This window comes from Anneissia japonica, unplaced genomic scaffold (assembly GCF_011630105.1).
Source record: "Anneissia japonica isolate Jap-2015-1 unplaced genomic scaffold, ASM1163010v1 scaffold288108_len519018_cov203, whole genome shotgun sequence".
NCBI lineage: Eukaryota > Metazoa > Echinodermata > Crinoidea > Comatulida > Comatulidae > Anneissia > Anneissia japonica.
The window spans coordinates 166,113-184,810 of NW_022728501.1; the positions used below are offsets into that span (position 1 = coordinate 166,113).

General features: G+C 32.7%; 1 protein-coding gene across 1 annotated transcript in view; it reads left to right on the forward strand.

Moving 5' to 3' along the window:
• The window catches only part of LOC117114196 (microtubule-actin cross-linking factor 1-like), a 69,906-nt gene that overhangs the window by 48,677 nt on the left and 2,531 nt on the right, over positions 1–18,698 (forward strand). Inside the window, exons 23-35 of the mRNA XM_033257787.1 lie at positions 36–179; positions 1,128–1,238; positions 2,275–2,429; positions 2,774–2,940; positions 3,258–3,396; positions 3,731–3,906; positions 4,481–4,724; positions 5,184–5,384; positions 15,990–16,136; positions 16,239–16,475; positions 16,917–17,063; positions 17,633–18,058; positions 18,242–18,562. Of these exons, the coding sequence (XP_033113678.1) occupies positions 36–179; positions 1,128–1,238; positions 2,275–2,429; positions 2,774–2,940; positions 3,258–3,396; positions 3,731–3,906; positions 4,481–4,724; positions 5,184–5,384; positions 15,990–16,136; positions 16,239–16,475; positions 16,917–17,063; positions 17,633–18,058; positions 18,242–18,562 (2,615 nt within the window). The remainder of the gene's footprint in view (positions 1–35; positions 180–1,127; positions 1,239–2,274; positions 2,430–2,773; positions 2,941–3,257; positions 3,397–3,730; positions 3,907–4,480; positions 4,725–5,183; positions 5,385–15,989; positions 16,137–16,238; positions 16,476–16,916; positions 17,064–17,632; positions 18,059–18,241; positions 18,563–18,698) is intronic.

An 18,698-nucleotide genomic window follows, 5' to 3' on the forward strand; every position in this document is an offset into this window, starting at 1 on the left:
TATTTGATTTCTATTTACCCCACACTTTCCTCCAGTTTTGTTTCAAGTTACACAATCCCATGCATCATCAGAGTCTCCTGATTCTAAATTCAATATTGCTGATAGTATAGCGCACTCCAATGGTTCCCTTGATCTATGTGATCAAGAGGTGCAAGATATTACTGCCCACATCCAGCAAGGTAACACCCCTTCCCATAATAATGGAACATTCAATTGTATTATATTGGGCTATTCTTACTTTACGTTTTGGATTTTAAAAATTATTAATAATTTCTCTTGCATTCTTCTCAATTGTTAATTACTAAATCACCTTCATCTTTTAGTTTATATAATAATTGTTTCCATTTATTTCTTATGTACTTCTTTTATAAAATCATCTTTCAAGCACAATGTGTTATGTCTAAATTTATACATTGAAATATTTTGTCATGAATATTTCTAAATCATTTATATATTTTTTCTTTTTAGAGATTTTGAGCTTTTAAAAGTTTTTTTTTTAAATTTTGGTGGTTGAATGGAAATCAAACATGTAATATATTATAATTATGTCATATTATTTGAGATATTACATTATGAGATCTATAAATTAATATAATAATAAAAAAGAATAAACTTAAACCTAATTATATTCTTACATGTTTGATTTCTACTGCATTATCTAAACTTTAATTTCTCTGTGATTTTTTTACTTTCTGCTTGTCCAGTATAATTGACTAGTTATTCAACCATAACCTCATCTTAATCGATGCACGGTGATTGTCCATTGTAATGTACTGTCTATTTCATAAACAGTTGAATAAACCAACATTTGCTTTTTATTCTTTCTCCAAAACACCATTGAAGACAGTAGAACATTCCATTCCCGGCATACTGTATACCCAGTCTCTTTGTCAGTGCTAGATTCCATATTTAATTTCCGCATTAAGCACATAAAATAAAGACTGGGTTTAGTATAGTTCTATCAAATTCAAGGGGGTGTTCAGGAGTAATAAACATGTGTAAGTTAATGTATGCAGCTACATAATTATCTCATACACCCCTCGCCATCAATTTTCACATGCGTTTCTATGAAGTGAATGTTTTGGACTGTCATGTATTTTGTATTGTGATTATATTGCATGTTTTAGGAGAAGAATTAGACAATTCAAATGTAACCTTTAACCCGGAAGATGTTGATAATGACCTCGAGAATGAGCTTGACAGTCTCAGCAATCTGCTTGATGAAATGTGCTCGGAAGGTATCACATGACTTATAATCCCCATGCATAATTACATCATACATTGTTTACCGCAGTGTATTATGGGTGCAATAGAGCACATTGGGGGCTTAATCATTATATAGTAATAGTGGAGCTATAGTAGTTAAGATGCTTTGCTTACTAACACCAGGGTGTCTGTGCAAATCAAGTAAACACCTTATAATGAGATTGGGAAGTCTCATGAAATTTCCACTTAATGCAATTTAACCAGGACTAGGCCAAGTTTTTTTAATTTGCAAAAACAATAACCAGAAATTAGTTCATCCCCCATATTTCCCAGCATGCATTGTATTAAATGATTTATGATGTAATTACCAATAACTTCGGATTTTATTATGCATTAACATTTCTTTAACTTTCATCATTGGCACCTTTGGAATGTTTTCAATTTTCTCTAGTCTTTTTATCTGGTTACTGAGGTTTACATTGTATTTTTTTCATAATTGAGTTAAAATGGAAAAAATAGTTGTTTTCATAGTCGATATATTAATAATGTTTTCTATAACACCCTATAAACATAAAAAAATATTTTTTAAGATTTGATAATAATGAGAAAAAAACTACATGAGGCTTGCCATTCCAAAACCAACGTACTGTCTCTAAATGTTAAACTAAGTAATTAGCATAAGAATGTGGTAGTATTGTTTACTTTAGTACAGAGAAACCGTAATGCTTTTACTCATAACTTTTGCAATAGTAAGTCGATCCCTGTAAATGACCCATCATTTTAATGCTTACAATGTGGAGAATAATTTTAAAAGTCAATTTTTATTGTTTGGTCACTGATGCTGGTTTTATGATATACAAGCCTGATTTAAAAAAAAAAACCCTGCCATATGTAAATGTTAAAAAAACTTGCTACAGGGTATCATATTCCTCATGTTGTTTTCCTGGCAATTTGAGACTCACTGACACTGTTAAAACATACTTTATTCCTTAACGTTGGTTAAAAGTGTAAACATCCTATGCTTGCCTTTCCAATTTCTCAACTCTCTTATTTTAATTTGTTTTGTAGGTGCTAAGAGGTTAGATCCTTACACCTTGAATGAGGATATTACTAAGTTCTTGAAAAAACTTCAGGAACTTCAAGAGAAATTATCTCAGGAACTACAAACAGTGAAACTTCCAGCAGACCAAGAAACTATGATGGGTATGCAAGACAATGTTACGGTAAGCTTTTAAAATAGAAAAAAATATATTTAAAAAAATGTAATAATAATAGTACACCTTAATAAATATATGAATATATTAATAATATTTTTGATGTGAGTTTGTATCAGGAAAATATCATATGACTGATGTTTGTTGCCTACTTCTTATATTGTACCGCAAAAATCTGTAATTGCTTTGGGTGGGAATCAAACCCATGACCTCCAGATAACTAGCCCGGTGCCATATGATGTAAGGCTGGTGATTTAAATGTAATATATTAATTATAATAATAAAAAGTATATAGTTTACTATTTATATACAAAAATTTTATTTTGTAAAAGTTTTCTTTGCCATTTTTTCAGACATTCCATTCCAACCTTGCCAGTCTGCAACCCCGATATGACCGTCTACGTCTTAACTTGGAAGAGGCTTTAAAGAAAGAAGACCAACCAGAAACTAAAGACCAACTGGTGGTTCTTCTGGACACCTGGGAAAAACTCTACAGCATGTCCAGTGCTGCTGCAGAGAGGTAAGAAATTTATTACAATATATTTTTACAATAAGGAGAAAAAAAGTTTATGAAAGAGTGTGAAGCAATATGATAATTAAAGTGGAAAGATGAAATATGCTAGATATGCAAGGAGATACAGAGGAGAAAAAAGGTGTTTCCACTAGACAGATTAAATGTGCAGTTTAAAGATACAAGATACAAGATAACTCTATTGTCTGAAAGGAAGTTACATTTGGATATTGCATTGCATGAAAAATCAAAAAGTCAAACATATAAATATAAAGGAAGTGTTAGATATACATAAAATCGTTTTCTCCAAACATTCTGCCTTTCAGAATCAGTGAGATAAGTGTGGTGCAGGCTAGCCTAGGTCGAGCACGTGAAGTAGTTGAGAACTGTGAACATTCATTACTAGACCAGGATGGTATGTCTGCTGACCTTGATAAAATACAAGTCCAGTACGATACCCTACAGGTGAGGCCTAGGAAACTCAGTAGTTAATGTTTGTTTAATATTAGAGTTGATATTCAGGCCTAGGAAACATTACTTAATGGTCTTGTAAAAATAGGCCCCTTTTGGCAGTGTATGCTGTTTAGATCAATAATTTGGCCGGTATGTTGTAATCCAGTAGTTGTCCATAGTTGTTCATATTTTATATAATTTGCACACCTGTATTTAGATGAATGCAACAAATTACAACCAATCACATTAAAATTGATGGGGATGTATATTTCAAGAAGTCAACATGTGAGAATGCTGCTTATTTCTTTTTGTTCATTCATATATGCTTGTGGATATATCTTTTCAGGAGCTACAGCGAACACTGCCACCATTTCAGGTTGTCATAGACCAACTTGTGAAAAGTACTATCAAGGTGAGGCGGCTATCCCAGAGGGCTCCCTTGCCTGATGACCACACTCTTCAGAAGGATGTTAATGAGGTTAAACTTCGTTGGGATGATGTTTGTGTTCAGACCCATGAAAGGTAAGTCATATTGGACTGATTTTTTTGATAAAATACAAGAGCTTGTTGAATACTTTAGGAGAAGAATTGGACAGAATCTGCATCAGCAAGAAAATTAGAAATAAAACAAAAGATAATAGATTTTATGACATGATGTTCAGAAATGAAAGGTGGATCAGAGATGTAAAAGAAAGGAGATTGTCTTAAAAAGTGAGTGGAAGGTAGAGAATTACAATACTTTATCTTTATGCCTGAAAGTATGACCCAGAAAAAATAAGATTATCACCGAAAAAGTGTATTTGTTTATGTATATCTATATATCATTGTGTGTGTTTGATATATTATTTTGTTTTAAAAGTAGTTGTACATTTGAAGTAGTTTTAAAATCACATGATCACACATCAAAAATTACATTTTGGTTTGCCTTCTTTGGTGTTAGTGTACATGTAGATACTTAAGCACAAAATGTAAGTATGTCAACTACATTGATGAACACATGGCCTGTTAACTTAATACATTGCTAGTTTGTTATTTTACTGTCATATAAATATAAGTCATAAACATAAATGTAAGTCAAATTTGTTGCTACTTTTAGGTTGATGAGGCTGGACCTAGCAAGTGATAAACTACAGGAGATGACTGAGTACCTTACCAGGGAAAGTAATTGGATATCAGAGGCGGCAGTTACTCTGCTAAAGTTTGAGATCATTGACCATGACATACTGACCGTGCAGCAGCAGTACCATGCTGCCAGGCTATTCAATGCAGAGGTTGAGAACCGCTGGCCTAAAGTTGAAGACGTGCTAAAAAAAGGCAGTTCATTTATTGATGAAGTCAATGTAAGATGGCTTTATTTAGTCGTTATAATATAAGACTAAACACTGTAAGAGTAAGATCAACATATTTTAAAAATTCTTAATTTTGAGATAAAAAAAAAAATATAAAAATTTTTACCACTTTCAATGAAAAATTCATCCCTAATTTAAATTTTAATTAGCTACTTTTCACAAAACATTATTAACATTGTTCCTTTTATTTTATTGTGGTTCACTTAATTCATTGTTATTGTATTGTTCCAGGGAGTCGCATTTTCTTCCGGCGACCATGGGTTTCCCGCTTTTGTGTCTCCCGGGCAACAATCCCAAATGGATAAATAAAATAATTTAAAAAAGTATTATTAGTATTATTTTCTTAATGTGTTTTTTTAGCAATAATCTTTTGCTTGAAAAATCTTGGTTCCAGACAAATGTTGTAATGGAATATCAAAATAATATATGTGGTATTTTTCCAATATATAGGTTTATGATGCAGCTCAAGATAGCTATGCTAAACAACTTGAAGAGTTTCACGACTTGACAGCAACAAAGCGCCCACGAATTGAATCTGGAGCTGAGGTGGTGCAAAAGGAACTTGAAATCTTCAAAACACGTTACGAAGAACTGTCTATGAATGTTACCGAGAAAATCGAAGTCATCGACTCCGTGGGGAAACAACTCAATGTAAGGGTTATAATAGTTTTATCATTATTTTATCATGTTCAGAAATCTATTATTACAATTAATACATTGTTTAAAAAGTGTTCTAAGAAAAAGAACCTGCTGGTTGAAGGGCTTGTATTTGTAAAAAGATTACATATTATAATTTTTCTGTCTAATATGCCATATAATCTATGCTTCAGTAATGTTTATAGTCGATATGCATGTCTCAGTGTGCAGTAGTAATAATAATAATATCGGATTTCGAAAGCGCAAACATCACCACCAAAATTGGTGCAGTGTCAAAAAACAGGCAGAGAACAAACAGGAATCACGAACATCAATGTGTAAAAAATATGTTTTTTTGTAAATATAATTCTTGAAAATTAGTTCAGCAGTGTATTGTAGATTGAAATAATTGTAGTAGAAAAATGTGTTAGTAAATTAAACATTTTGTAAAATATACTGAAGGCCACTTTTATTTATACTTGCTGTATAATGGTAGGGGAGGGGTGTGGAGTTGGAATCACAAACATCAATGTGTAAAAAATATGTTTTTTTGTAAATATAATTCTTGAAAATTAGTTCAGCAGTGTATTGTAGAAAAATGTGTTGGTTAATTCAGCATTTTGTAAAATATATTGAAGGCAAGGCCAGTAGGGGAGGGGTATGGAGTTGGCTATCCAAATATATGAAGTTGAATTTGAGAATAATAGTTATTTAAACTCTATTTTGTTAGTATTCAACTTAAGTACTAATTTAGGTAACCAGTTTAAATAATTTTTCTTCCAACGTCTTTAATAATTATATAATCAGATGGCCAAGTGGCTTATTATAAAACATATTTATTTAATGTATACAAACACAGTGCCCCGATATTTATGGGCAACCACACTGCAGACCTGCATATCGGCTATTGAGTTGTATATATTAACTATGTCACAGTAATAACCATATGATTGCACTTCTTACAGTTATCTGCTGCTTCAATTAATACAGGTCATTATTGCCTGTAGCAACAGGCAGTATCACCAAAATAATACTAAAAAATTTGTACTACACGATAATATATTATTCTTGTTCTTAATCATAAACACACAGGTATATTTACAGCTTTCTAATGAGTGTGCATATATGTATTGATATTTCTATTTTATTAAAGTTGTGTTTTATATTAAAGTTAACATGGCATCATTATCACCAGACACACTAACTCAAACCTCAATGATGTTCACCTGTCATTGATATAATATATCATTTCATTATTTTTTTTAGAATTAAAAATAGGTAATCCATTGGAATATAATTGCCCATGAAATGTGGTGTATTTTGATGTGGTCTAATGGAGGCAGTGTCAGTTGGTACTGGTCTGCTTACTGGCAGACAGTCCCCATGTCTTTTGTAATAAGTGTACCAAGTTCTTTAAAATACACACAAGCCCAAAATTCATGCGGAACTAAAAGACTGTGTACTGTAGTAACCTGTTTGTAAAAACCCATTTCTGTTCCCCTAAAAAGTCTCATTACTCACTTTTTTTAAATTAGGATCTTCTTATATTATAAAGTTTTTGGTCCCAACATTTTGAAAAGCAATTCCCTACTTTTTACAATACAGTATGTTTATGTCCCAACGTTTGTAAACGATGGGCACGGCCTATGAGAATTTATGTCACGTTTGTGAATGTATGTATCCTGTCTATATGAGTGTGTTTCTTGATCTCTTCTTAAGAAATTTATTACATTACTTGTTCATGAAACACTTCTTTATATCCAATATGATATTGTTTGAAGGTTTGCATGGCGAAGTATAATATATAATTAATGCTTGCGGTACACCACGTAGATAGTTCTGAAAAGAACTGTTGTTGTTGGTTGAAAATATCTCGACGTTTCGGTTGACTTGCTTTAACCGTCTTCAGGAGAATAATATCTGCAGAGATCTCAAACAGGGAAATACATATATGTTTGAGTGATGAGACTTGCTGCTGATTGGTTGAAAACTAAACAAAGGCTGAGCCTACCAGTGAAAAGCTATACAAAAGCTAAAATTCATGGTCTGAATAGAAGGGCGGGGTGTGGCTAGAAAGCCAAGACAGTGGCATTGTTCTAGCTGGGGGAAGGAAAGCCAAAAAACAATGGCATAGTTTCCAGCGTAGAGGGAAAGATTTGGCGGGAAAAAATATGATATTGTCCTACTGTTTGCTATGTTGATTTATAGTTTTGGGAAACATTGTCCTTTCCTCTCATATAGGTTTACGTTTATTCATTTGTGAAAATATGTTTCTACCCCTTATAATATATAAATTAATATTATAAAGCAACCAACAATGGGCTTGTTTCACAATATTTATGGTATACTTATTACAATATAGTGGCACATAATTAACAATATCACCTAGTTTTAATAAATTCCAGCAGTATCACCATTTTTAACTTCATCAATAATTATTAATAGTCATAGTTTTAACATCACTATGTTCTTGAAATATGTACAAAAAATATTCACACTAAATAACAATGATTCAAGCAAAAATGTATTTTTCTGTTTTAAAAGTTTCTATTTAAAACTAATAGTTGCTTTTCTATTCTGTTTTCTACTCTTGGAACAAATATCAAAAAATGTTCCATCTTCATATAGTGCTCAGTATTGCTTCCATCTGTTTCAATAGAATATAGAATTTAAAGATTGTTTGCCTTGCTAAGATCATAAGCATGTCTGGTAATAAATGTCTTCAAAAATAATTGGCTCCCTGTCTTCCCGATGGAACTCAAAGAGAGCATGTGCAGAAAGTAATATTTGTTACTTGCTAAGCTGTTGAGAGAACTTTATCCTGATTGGCTAATTAAGTTTTTTTCCTGATGTGAGAAGGTAAGTTTTATATGCTTGAATTGGTGTTGACATTGCTGTACACCCTCCCTCTGCATGTATGTAGTTTGCCAGTTTTAGTATTACTGTAGATGTTTTAATCAATGCTAGTTATCTTATGAAGTTTTATATACATATTGCATTATATATATATATATATATATATATATATATCTACCTTTCGCATGATTAACCTCCGGTTCAATATTGTAGCATGGCAAAGGCTAACTAATTCGTAGCATGAAACAAATATGTTTCATCTCAGTAATCTTATTTTAACACTCTATAATTGTTTTTTTTTTATTCACTATATGGACTACTGCAGCACTAATGTTTTGTCTTAAGAACTGTTCAATACACCATTCTATTCTGCACCTTTCCTTTAATTCTTTAGTCACAATTCCAAATAAAGGTGATTGACCTTTTATAATGATCATGTTCTCTGACATATTTATAAGTTGTTTTGATAAAAAGTTTTGATTTGTTTGTCATGTTTTATCAAATATTGAATTTGCAGTTTTTTCTTTTTAATATTTTATGATTAGCTTGTTGATTTTGTTGATATTTTGAGGTAGTTCGTAGATTAACTCCTTGAAGTGAGTAGAAGAGATATTGTTTAAAAAATAGATAACTGAAATAAAGTTATTTAAATATGTAGTAGTACAGTATATATATTATAGAAGATTGTAGAAATGGCTACACTCCACAAGCTAATTCATTTGAATAATACCATATTAATTAAATTCTATATATGCCAAGGGTATATTAAACTATGATATTTTTATAACAATAATAATTGTATTAATGAATTTTAGATTTTATTCTAAATCAAATTTAATTCTTCTAACTTTTACAGATTGATGTTGAAACAAGAAACCAGTCTGAAGTAGGAGTATTTTCACTGCCACCAATTCAGGTTGAGATGGTTCATAGAAGATTTATTCTTCAACAACCATCAATTAAACAATTCATTGAATATCAAACTGTTCCCAGAAGCTCTCAGTTCATCACAAGATCAAGGGGCCCTGAAATGCGGTTACCATATACCGGTGATCCGCCAAAGAGCATATATACTGTCAGTGATGAGAACATCAAAGCTGTTAGACCAAAAGAGAGACATCCTCCGATATTGAATGATCAGTCAAAACAGCAGAAACTACCTATAATCATTGAAAGTGTTTCCAAAAGTAACAATTTGGAAGCTAGAGTTGTTAGACCAAAGGAGAGACCTACTCCAATAAAATATGTTCAACTTAAGGAACAAAAATCACCTTCGGTGAATGTTAAAATTGTTTCGTTTCAAGATGCAGTGACTAAAAAAGACAGCGTATTGAATTCAAAATCTGAATCCTGTGATGAAAGTATTGATAGAGGGGGATCTGCCGAAGGCGATATTACTGTAAAAAATCAACAACATGTTCAAGTGGAGAAATCCGAGAATTCTGCTTTATTAAAAAGTTTTGATTTGTTTGTCATGTTTTATTAAATATTGAATTTGCAGTTTTTTCTTTTTAATATTTTATGATTAGCTTGTTGATTTTGTTGATATTTTGAGGTAGTTCGTAGATTAACTCCTTGAAGTGAGTAGAAGAGATATAGTTTAAAAAATAGATAACTGAAATAAAGTTATTTAAATATGTAGTAGTACAGTATATATATTATAGAACATTGTAGAAATGGCTACACTCCACAAGCTAATTCATTTGAATAATACCATATTGATTAAATTCTATATATGCCAAGGGCATGTTAAACTATGATATTTTTATAACAATAATAATTGTATTAATGAATTTTAGATTTTATTCTAAATTAAATTTAATTCTTCTAACTTTTACAGATTGATGTTGAAACAAGAAACCAGTCTGAAGTAGGAGTATTTTCACTGCCACCAATTCAGGTTGAGATGGTTCATAGAAGATTTATTCTTCAACAACCATCAATTAAACAATTCATTGAATATCAAACTGTTCCCAGAAGCTCTCAGTTCATCACAAGATCAAGGGGCCCTGAAATGCGGTTACCATATACCGGTGATCCGCCAAAGAGCATATATACTGTCAGTGATGAGAACATCAAAGCTGTTAGACCAAAAGAGAGACATCCTCCGATATTGAATGATCAGTCAAAACAGCAGAAACTACCTATAATCATTGAAAGTGTTTCCAAAAGTAACAATTTGGAAGCTAGAGTTGTTAGACCAAAGGAGAGACCTACTCCAATAAAATATGTTCAACTTAAGGAACAAAAATCACCTTCGGTGAATGTTAAAATTGTTTCGTTTCAAGATGCAGTGACTAAAAAAGACAGCGTATTGAATTCAAAATCTGAATCCTGTGATGAAAGTATTGATAGAGTGGGATCTGCCGAAGGCGATATTACTGTAAAAAATCAACAACATGTTCAAGTGGAGAAATCCGAGAATTCTGCTTTATCAAAAGAAAGCCAGGGTTCCTCCTCTGAAAAAAGTTCTTTGTTATCAATTTTCTCAAAATGGTGGAAATCCTTAGACCCAGATCATGTTCCTGGTACATCTAGTGATGAATATGATATTATTGATGGTGTTCCAGCTGATATGGTGGCCTACGATGATTCCCAGATATCTCCCCACTTGGAAAATGTAAATGAAGACTTTTATGATCCAGCTATCAACCAGCAGCTTTCATTATCTGGCTCTGAAGTTGATGCAGGGACTGATATGACAGGTTCTAACAGTGATACTGCACAAAAAGTATCTCTTAAGTATTCGTCCTTCTGCAAAGATAGTCCATCAACTATTGATGTAGTTCACAAAAGAGATCCGTCTAAAATCAACACTGTATCAACATCAAAAAAGAAATTAAATATACCAAAAGTAATTAAGGAGGTGGATATCACTGTCAAAAGTACTTCTCAGGCTGAGTCTACTGTTTGTAGATCAGCCAATCCAGCTATAACACCCAATGGAAAAGATGGTGAAAAAACAACTCCAAAGTCTCATACCATTAAGTCCTCCAAACATGATCTGTTAAAAATTTCTAAGAAAGAACATAAAGCATCCGATTCTATCAAGAATTTAGAGTCTGAAAACCCCCAAAGCAAATCTAAACAGTCTACTGGCAAAGAAAAGGAAAATACAGCAAAACATGCAAAGCCAGTTATAAGCAGAAGCAAACCATCTGGTACTAGTGAACATTCATTGAGGAAAACACTGGCAAGGAAGTTATCTGGTAAACAGGAACCTAGAAATGATAAGAAAGAAAAGAAAGAAAATGTAGAAGGAAAGTCAAAACAAGTCCCAAAACTAATGAAGAAAGAACCATCATCAAACACAAAAGGAAAGAAAAATAAACAACCGAACATAAAGATGAGAGATGACACAAAAGTAACAACTAGAAAGTTAAAAAAGAAGGAAGGATCAATTATATCTTCTTTAACAAGTTACTGGACAATATCAAAACATGATCCTGCCAAAGGGGATGCATCTAAAAAGCATGAGCTGGATGAGACTGTGAAGATAACAGAAGATGAAAATGCCATTAAAGAGTCAGAGAGTGAATTTGACAACTCAGGAGAAAGTATTTACAGAGGTGCAGAACAAATAAAAGCTGGTGTTGAATTGGTACAAGACAGTCATTTGTCACAAGACAAGCTTGATCTAGATGATTCATTTGGTGATTATATTGTGATAGACAATATTGATAACAATAATGAACGAAATGATGAGGTTAATGGAAGCAATAAACCTAAAAAGGTTGACCAAGAAATACAAGTGATATCAGAGGATAACAAATCAATGCAGCAGCCAATTTCAACTGAAATGCAAGAGAGGACAGCAAACATGTCTGTAGACAATTCTAGTACATTTGGCAGAACATCAGTTGCCATTAGTGTTTCTGGGATTTCTAATAACACAGCACCTGGATTTCCTGAAAATAGACAGCAACACATTTTCACAAGAACCTGTATGACAAAGAGCTCAACAGTTCTGCCTTTGCAGGATTTTAAAACTGAAGGGAACATCGAAAGGGATATGGTGGCAAGTCTTGAACATAAAATGTCTGATAGAGAATCTCTGTCACCAGAGAGTGGAGTCGTATCTCCAACAAAACCATCATTTGCTATAAATCTGTCATGTGTATCTAACTCTAATGAGGTTTCATCATCTAAGAAGAAAAAAGGAAAATACAAAATGGTTATAGAAAGTTCTGCAATTATGACAAAAGAAGTTGTTAGTGGACCCCTCTACTGCGAGTTTCCTGAGACCCCTGGTTCATCTGAAAGGCCATCAATCAATACTATAGGGGAGTTGACTCAAAGAGATGATCAAGAGATTGTTGCAGAAAGAATTGATGATGACAGTCAAATTCACAATGTTCCATTTTCGTTGGAACCTCCTCCAACAGTCTCTAGCAATGCTTTCAAGGATCAAACTCAAGGAATGATTGGTGAATCAACTAGTCTAGCTGATAACAAAATTAGATCTTCTAAAATTGAAGAGCAGTATCAGAAGTCTCCAAAAATATATGAAGAGAAGTTAGTTTCATATGTAAAGTCACCTCTTGATTTTAAGATGCCAGATATTGAGAGTGAAGTGGCAGAAGATATGGCTATGCAAACAATCTTGGTGACAAGTGTTGATAATGTACATCCAATGCCGAAGAAATCTGTACAAGAACTTGCTCATCAACACTTTGATCTCATCCCAAAACTGATGTCATTGGAAAAAGGAGATCATTTTTCCATTTCAGAAACTGATTTTGTGTCTGAAGAAAAAATTCAGAACAGTGCTGTGTCCCCAATTTCGTTTGAACTGAAGTTTCCTTTTTCTGATGATATTGTTGAAGATACTTGTAGTCAGACAGAAGTATCACCTCATGATCTGATTATTGACTTGTCTGTTTTCAAGAATGATGTTGAACAAGAAACTACAGATAATCATGTATGTGATGATGAAGATGCCATCTTAAATAGTGAGAAGGCCCAGCATATGCAATTAAACCTTGGTTTAATTGAGGAGCCATTGATTTTGCAAAAATCAAGTCAGGGCATTGCATATCATTTGCCAATTGATAGACAATGTTTCTCACAATTGGGTGAAGAGACCTTTTTTGTGACAAAAGATACAAAACCAAGAATTGCCAAATTAGCTGGGCAACATTTTACAGATTTTCCTTCTGTTCCAAGAATTGATGATGATGATAATGATGTACCATCTCCTGACAGCACCTCCCCTCAGGTCAAAGAAGAAACTATTAGTCAGATGATCCACTCTAGTAAAACTGATTTGAGATTTCCTGAACATTTTAATTGGAATGAGTCTGACATTGTTAATGATAATATAAACAAGCCAGAATTAGAATTTCATTGTGATGATCTTAGTGGATATGACACACAACTGAATGCAAATGCTGTTACAGAAGATAATACAAATACATTGCAAGAACATCCTAATGCACAAATCTATCCATTAGAAGACTCCAAAATGGTTCAAGAGCCTGTCCAAGCTGTTAAAAAACGAGAAGATGTGTTTCACATGGCTGCTCTGACAGATGATCAAATTCATGAGCCTGTCATCACACAAGCTACAAATGGTAGTGATACCAGTTTATCATTAAAAAATGGAAAATTGATGAAAGAGAACATTGGAAAGTTCTTCCAAGATTTCCCTATATGTGTTTCAGATGATGATCTTAATTCAGAATTATCTGTTGGAACTGAAGAACAGTTATTCATATCAGAAGAAGATATTATGGCGGAAAAGATATCTGTCAAGATTGATTTTGATCTAAAGATCATTGAGAAAGAAGCAGTGGATGAGGAATCGTTTGTAGAAAATAAACTTCCATCAACACAACTTAAACCAGATTCTGAATTTACTAGTCAGCAGAAGTTACACAAGCCTGAAAGAAACATTGGTGAATTTCTTATTGATGAGAGGGTGACTGCTGTAAAAAACGAATCTGTTTACCAAACACCTGCATTCCAGACTCCTGTCTTATCATCAAGTAAAGTTGGTAATGAGCCTGTTACAACAGATGTTAATGACAGTGCCTCAATTGACAAACCAGGTCAGAGAGAAGATTTTGGGTATTTTAGCTCTCAATGGAAAATGGTGAGTGATAAATCTTTAACTGGAAATGGAATATTTTTAGGAAGTCTAGTCAAGTGTCTGTTTATAATCTTCATCCACAAGAACTTTGATGATGGAATGCCAGGATATAATTGCAGCATATTTTCAGAACTTTCAGCTACATCTTTTAATAATCTTCTATTCCCTCCATGAGCAATTTTCAGAAAACCAACAACAGAATCAGATTCAGTTGTAGTTGGCACAATTTATAAACAAAAAATGTGATGGCCTTAATAGGAAGGAATATTTTTTGATATAAAATTGATAGTATTTTTGTGTATATAGAATTCAGTGCAGTTGATATCAATGAAAGCTGTTATAATATATCTTCAGCTGATTGCATGAGAGATACAAATTATAGTTTCCAGTGTGGAACAATCAGGTGCAGATAGATTTTAAAAAATCAATAGACATGATGAAAAATCGGTTTACTACCTGTCACGATATAATTTACTAATATACAATACATATTCTAATAAATATTCCATGTATACAGGTAGTTTATTAATACATTTATATCAATAAGTTTTCATGAATTTCCTCGGAAATATTTACTATTGAATTGGCATTGATTTGATCCTTCGTACCCAAGGTTAACTCATTGGTCACTAACTGCTTTACATGTACTGTATTGTGTTCTGTTATCAAGTGTCAAAAATATTAAAAATTGTTAAAATAGGCCTATAAATTTTTTTGGTATGATTGCAGCAACTAAATTAGTTGTTATTTCTTAACTAAAAAAATTCAAAAAATGTATTTGTTTTATTTAAGTATAAAATTATAGGCTCTATAATGTGAAGTAGATATGTTTCAACACACAGAAATTTAAGTATGACAATTACAGACACATTTGTTTATTTTTTTCTTGATTGCACCCTTTGGTAGGTTGGTGTTAGTATAGTATACAGTACAGTATTTACATTTTGCTATTTGTATTTTTGTTATGTATTTATGTTGTCTGGATATTGTTTCATGATAGCATATGTAGCAATACAGTAAATGAAATTGAATACATAAATGGTGACAGTCATACTGTTCTAATAAGGTTCCAAGTGTAAGATTTAAAACTTGCTCTAGATGATGGTAGACATTCCAGAAGATGGCAGACATTCTTCAAAGGGATGGCAGACATCAATATGCCATCATAAAGTATTTTCTTGCGAAAGATAGTATGGTTAATTTTTTTAAATAAATATTTCTTGGTATCACTGTTCAATCTCTTTAGAGATTGTTTGAGTAAATTGGAATTTGTTTGGTTGTTAGTTGGTTGCACACAATAAACATTTTTTCACTCATGAATGCACAAGAAGAAAACTAAAATGTAGCTCAACTAAGCATCATAATACCACTTTAATAATTTATATACATAGAGACACATTAAATTAAACACAGGTAGCACTTTTTTAAATATAAAACAACAACTATCAATACCACCTATTTATTACAATACATCTGTCTGTATATTTTACTACATCCCATCCTTGAATGACAAAGTTGTTCACTGATACGAGTTCTTTAATTTTCATAGCTCGACTTTTGCATTTATCAAACATGTAGTCTGCTTGAAAATTTGTATACAGTATAGTTATCCTCGAACCCGAGCTGTCTTATTCATGAATAGTTAATTAGTTTGTTGGCTTGATTCTTCTTAGGCAGAGTATGATCGAGAGTATCGTACCATATGTCAGGTTGTTAGTGACAAGAGCTACTGGGTGACAATCACACAGCAGAAGCTTAAGACTCTGGAACCAATCAGCAGTGATCTACAAACTCTTACATTCCAAAAAGATAAACTCAAGGTAGGATTTTGAAACTGCTATAATATTTCAGAACTGTGACACATCTTAATAACCTTAATGCTGTAAATTAATGAATTAAATTTGATTATTTTATCCTTTCAGTCTTTCACTGAGGATATTTCATACCATGAAGTGCCAATTTCTGAGACTACATTGAGGGTTGAAAAATTTATTAAGTTGAATCAAGATAAACACATGAAACCTGAACAGCAAAAAGAAATAAAGGAGAAGATCAAAGGGCTTCAAGATGGCTACCGATCTGTTGTTTCCCTGGCAAATGACAGGATGCAGAAAATTGAAGACGCTCATCAGCATTTGATGGCTGAAAAGAAAGAATTGGTAAAAAGGCTTTGCCTCTTCCATGTGTCAGTCAGTCAGTGTGATAATAAATGTGGGCATATATACGATAAGATAATCATTTATTATGGTATTATGTATGTATAATGAATAAGAAATTATATAGAGATGTATATTATACAAAAAGTAGAATAATTATATAAATTATGTAAATGTACAGAATCATTTATTATACATTACAGTACACGTATACAAACACTACTCCCATACATTTTCATATTTATTTTTGGATCATTGAGTATATGACTTGATTAGTCTTATTTCAGGAGATCATATGAATCATGCCATTCAAAAACCAGCATAGAGTCAAATGTGGAGAATACTGTAATTATTAAAAAGTCAATTTTTATTTTATTTTTTTTTATCACTGATGCTGTTTTTGGAATGGCAAGTCTTATATATCTTTATGTATTGATCTTGTAGAGCTTAGTTGATAATAACTTCCAAGAGGTTTATGCTGCTGGACATCTTCTTCTCAAGTGGCTGTCAGATACTGAGCATGCTATGGGCTCCCATCAACCACAAAGTGAACAGGTCCAGCCCCTCAATGAACAGCTAAACAAGATGAAGGTAAACTGATGTATTTAATTATATGTATATTCATTGTTTTTTACACATTAATTTTTAGTGTATAATAAACATTTATTATTTTATTCTACATTATTATTTTTTTCATGTACTAGTACAATGTGTGGGAGCATTTTATATACAGTAGAACCCCTCCCTTGGGGCACCCCTATTAAGGAGAAACTTTTTTGACAGCAAATTGAGGGAAAGTATATCTTAATGCTTACAGTCAACCACTATTTAGGGGACACCATATTTTGGGGTTGAAATGTATTTGAGGGCGGTTGAAACAGCACACATGACTATAAATGAGTAACCGGCAGAATTCTGTGGTGTTGAATATTAGTGTGTACAGTGCAGGAAGACTAGGTACTGTATGCTCTCTAGGAAGGTATGGATAACTAGGAGTGATAATAACTTAGCTGTGCCTTGTATCTTTTGGTAAGTGTGTGCTAGAAATTACAAAATTTTAAAACTTCATATATTATTTATGTGTAGCAACTAAAAAGTGCACTGTGGACAATACAAATTATTCATTATTCATAGATTTTCTAACTTCTCATTTATCTCAGGCTTTGAAAGATGACATTAATGCTCATGAAAAACCAATCAAATCCTCGGTTGATAACATACAGAAGTTTATGAACACTAGTGGTCAGAAGATAACACGTGAGAACCATGGTGCTCTGCACGATCTCCAAAAACAGTTGTACAGTCGCTTTGATGTGCTCCAGAACCAAGCTGATGAACGAGTTCAGCATTTGACATCTGCCTTAGATTACCTCCGCAACTTTGATCATGACTTAGCCAAGTTTGAACACTGGCTTGGAAAGACGTCACATGATATCGACGGGTTGGTTAGTGATGCTGGTCGTGACATTAGTGTTTTAAAACGACAGCAGACACAGCTACAGGGGATCGCCTCTGACATGAATGTACGCAAATCCCATCTGGCCATAGTGCAAGATACCGGACAACGTTTTATTGAAGACTCAAAGGTAAAGATTTAATTTGCTTTCCTCTACATAATCTTTCAAATAAACTTTTTATGGTTCACATCCAAAAGTGAATAAATAGAATATAATAATTTTAAAAAATAAGATGAATAAAAGTTATGAAGCATTTGAAATAATAAAAAATTTGAATAAATGTACCTAAGCTATTAATTTATACTTTTTTAGGTCTACAAACAAATGTTGTACGATTTCCGTAATACTGCCCTTCCAAGTCAATTCAACCGAATGTTCAGCGAGGCACCAGATGCTACTGGTATTCAAGATCGTCTTGTCCAACTGGACAACGACTTCACTCAGGTGGAACAAAAGTGTGGTAATGCTTCCAAGAGACTGGATTTCTTGATCACAAAACATCAATATTACAATAAATCACTTGAATCTGCTATGAGGTGGTTGGATGCAACAGAGAAAGCAATGTCTAAGCTTATGCAAGAGCCTATAGCAGCAGAGACTCAAACCGTTCAAGAGCAGACTGAGAAATTCAAGGTCGGAAGCATTTGCATGTTTTTTAAACTAGTAATATGAGCACAAAGCTATATATTGTTAATTGTTAGAAATTGCAGTTGTTAGAAATATATGTCTATTTCGTGAATACTTACCTGGATTACCGACTAATTGCCAT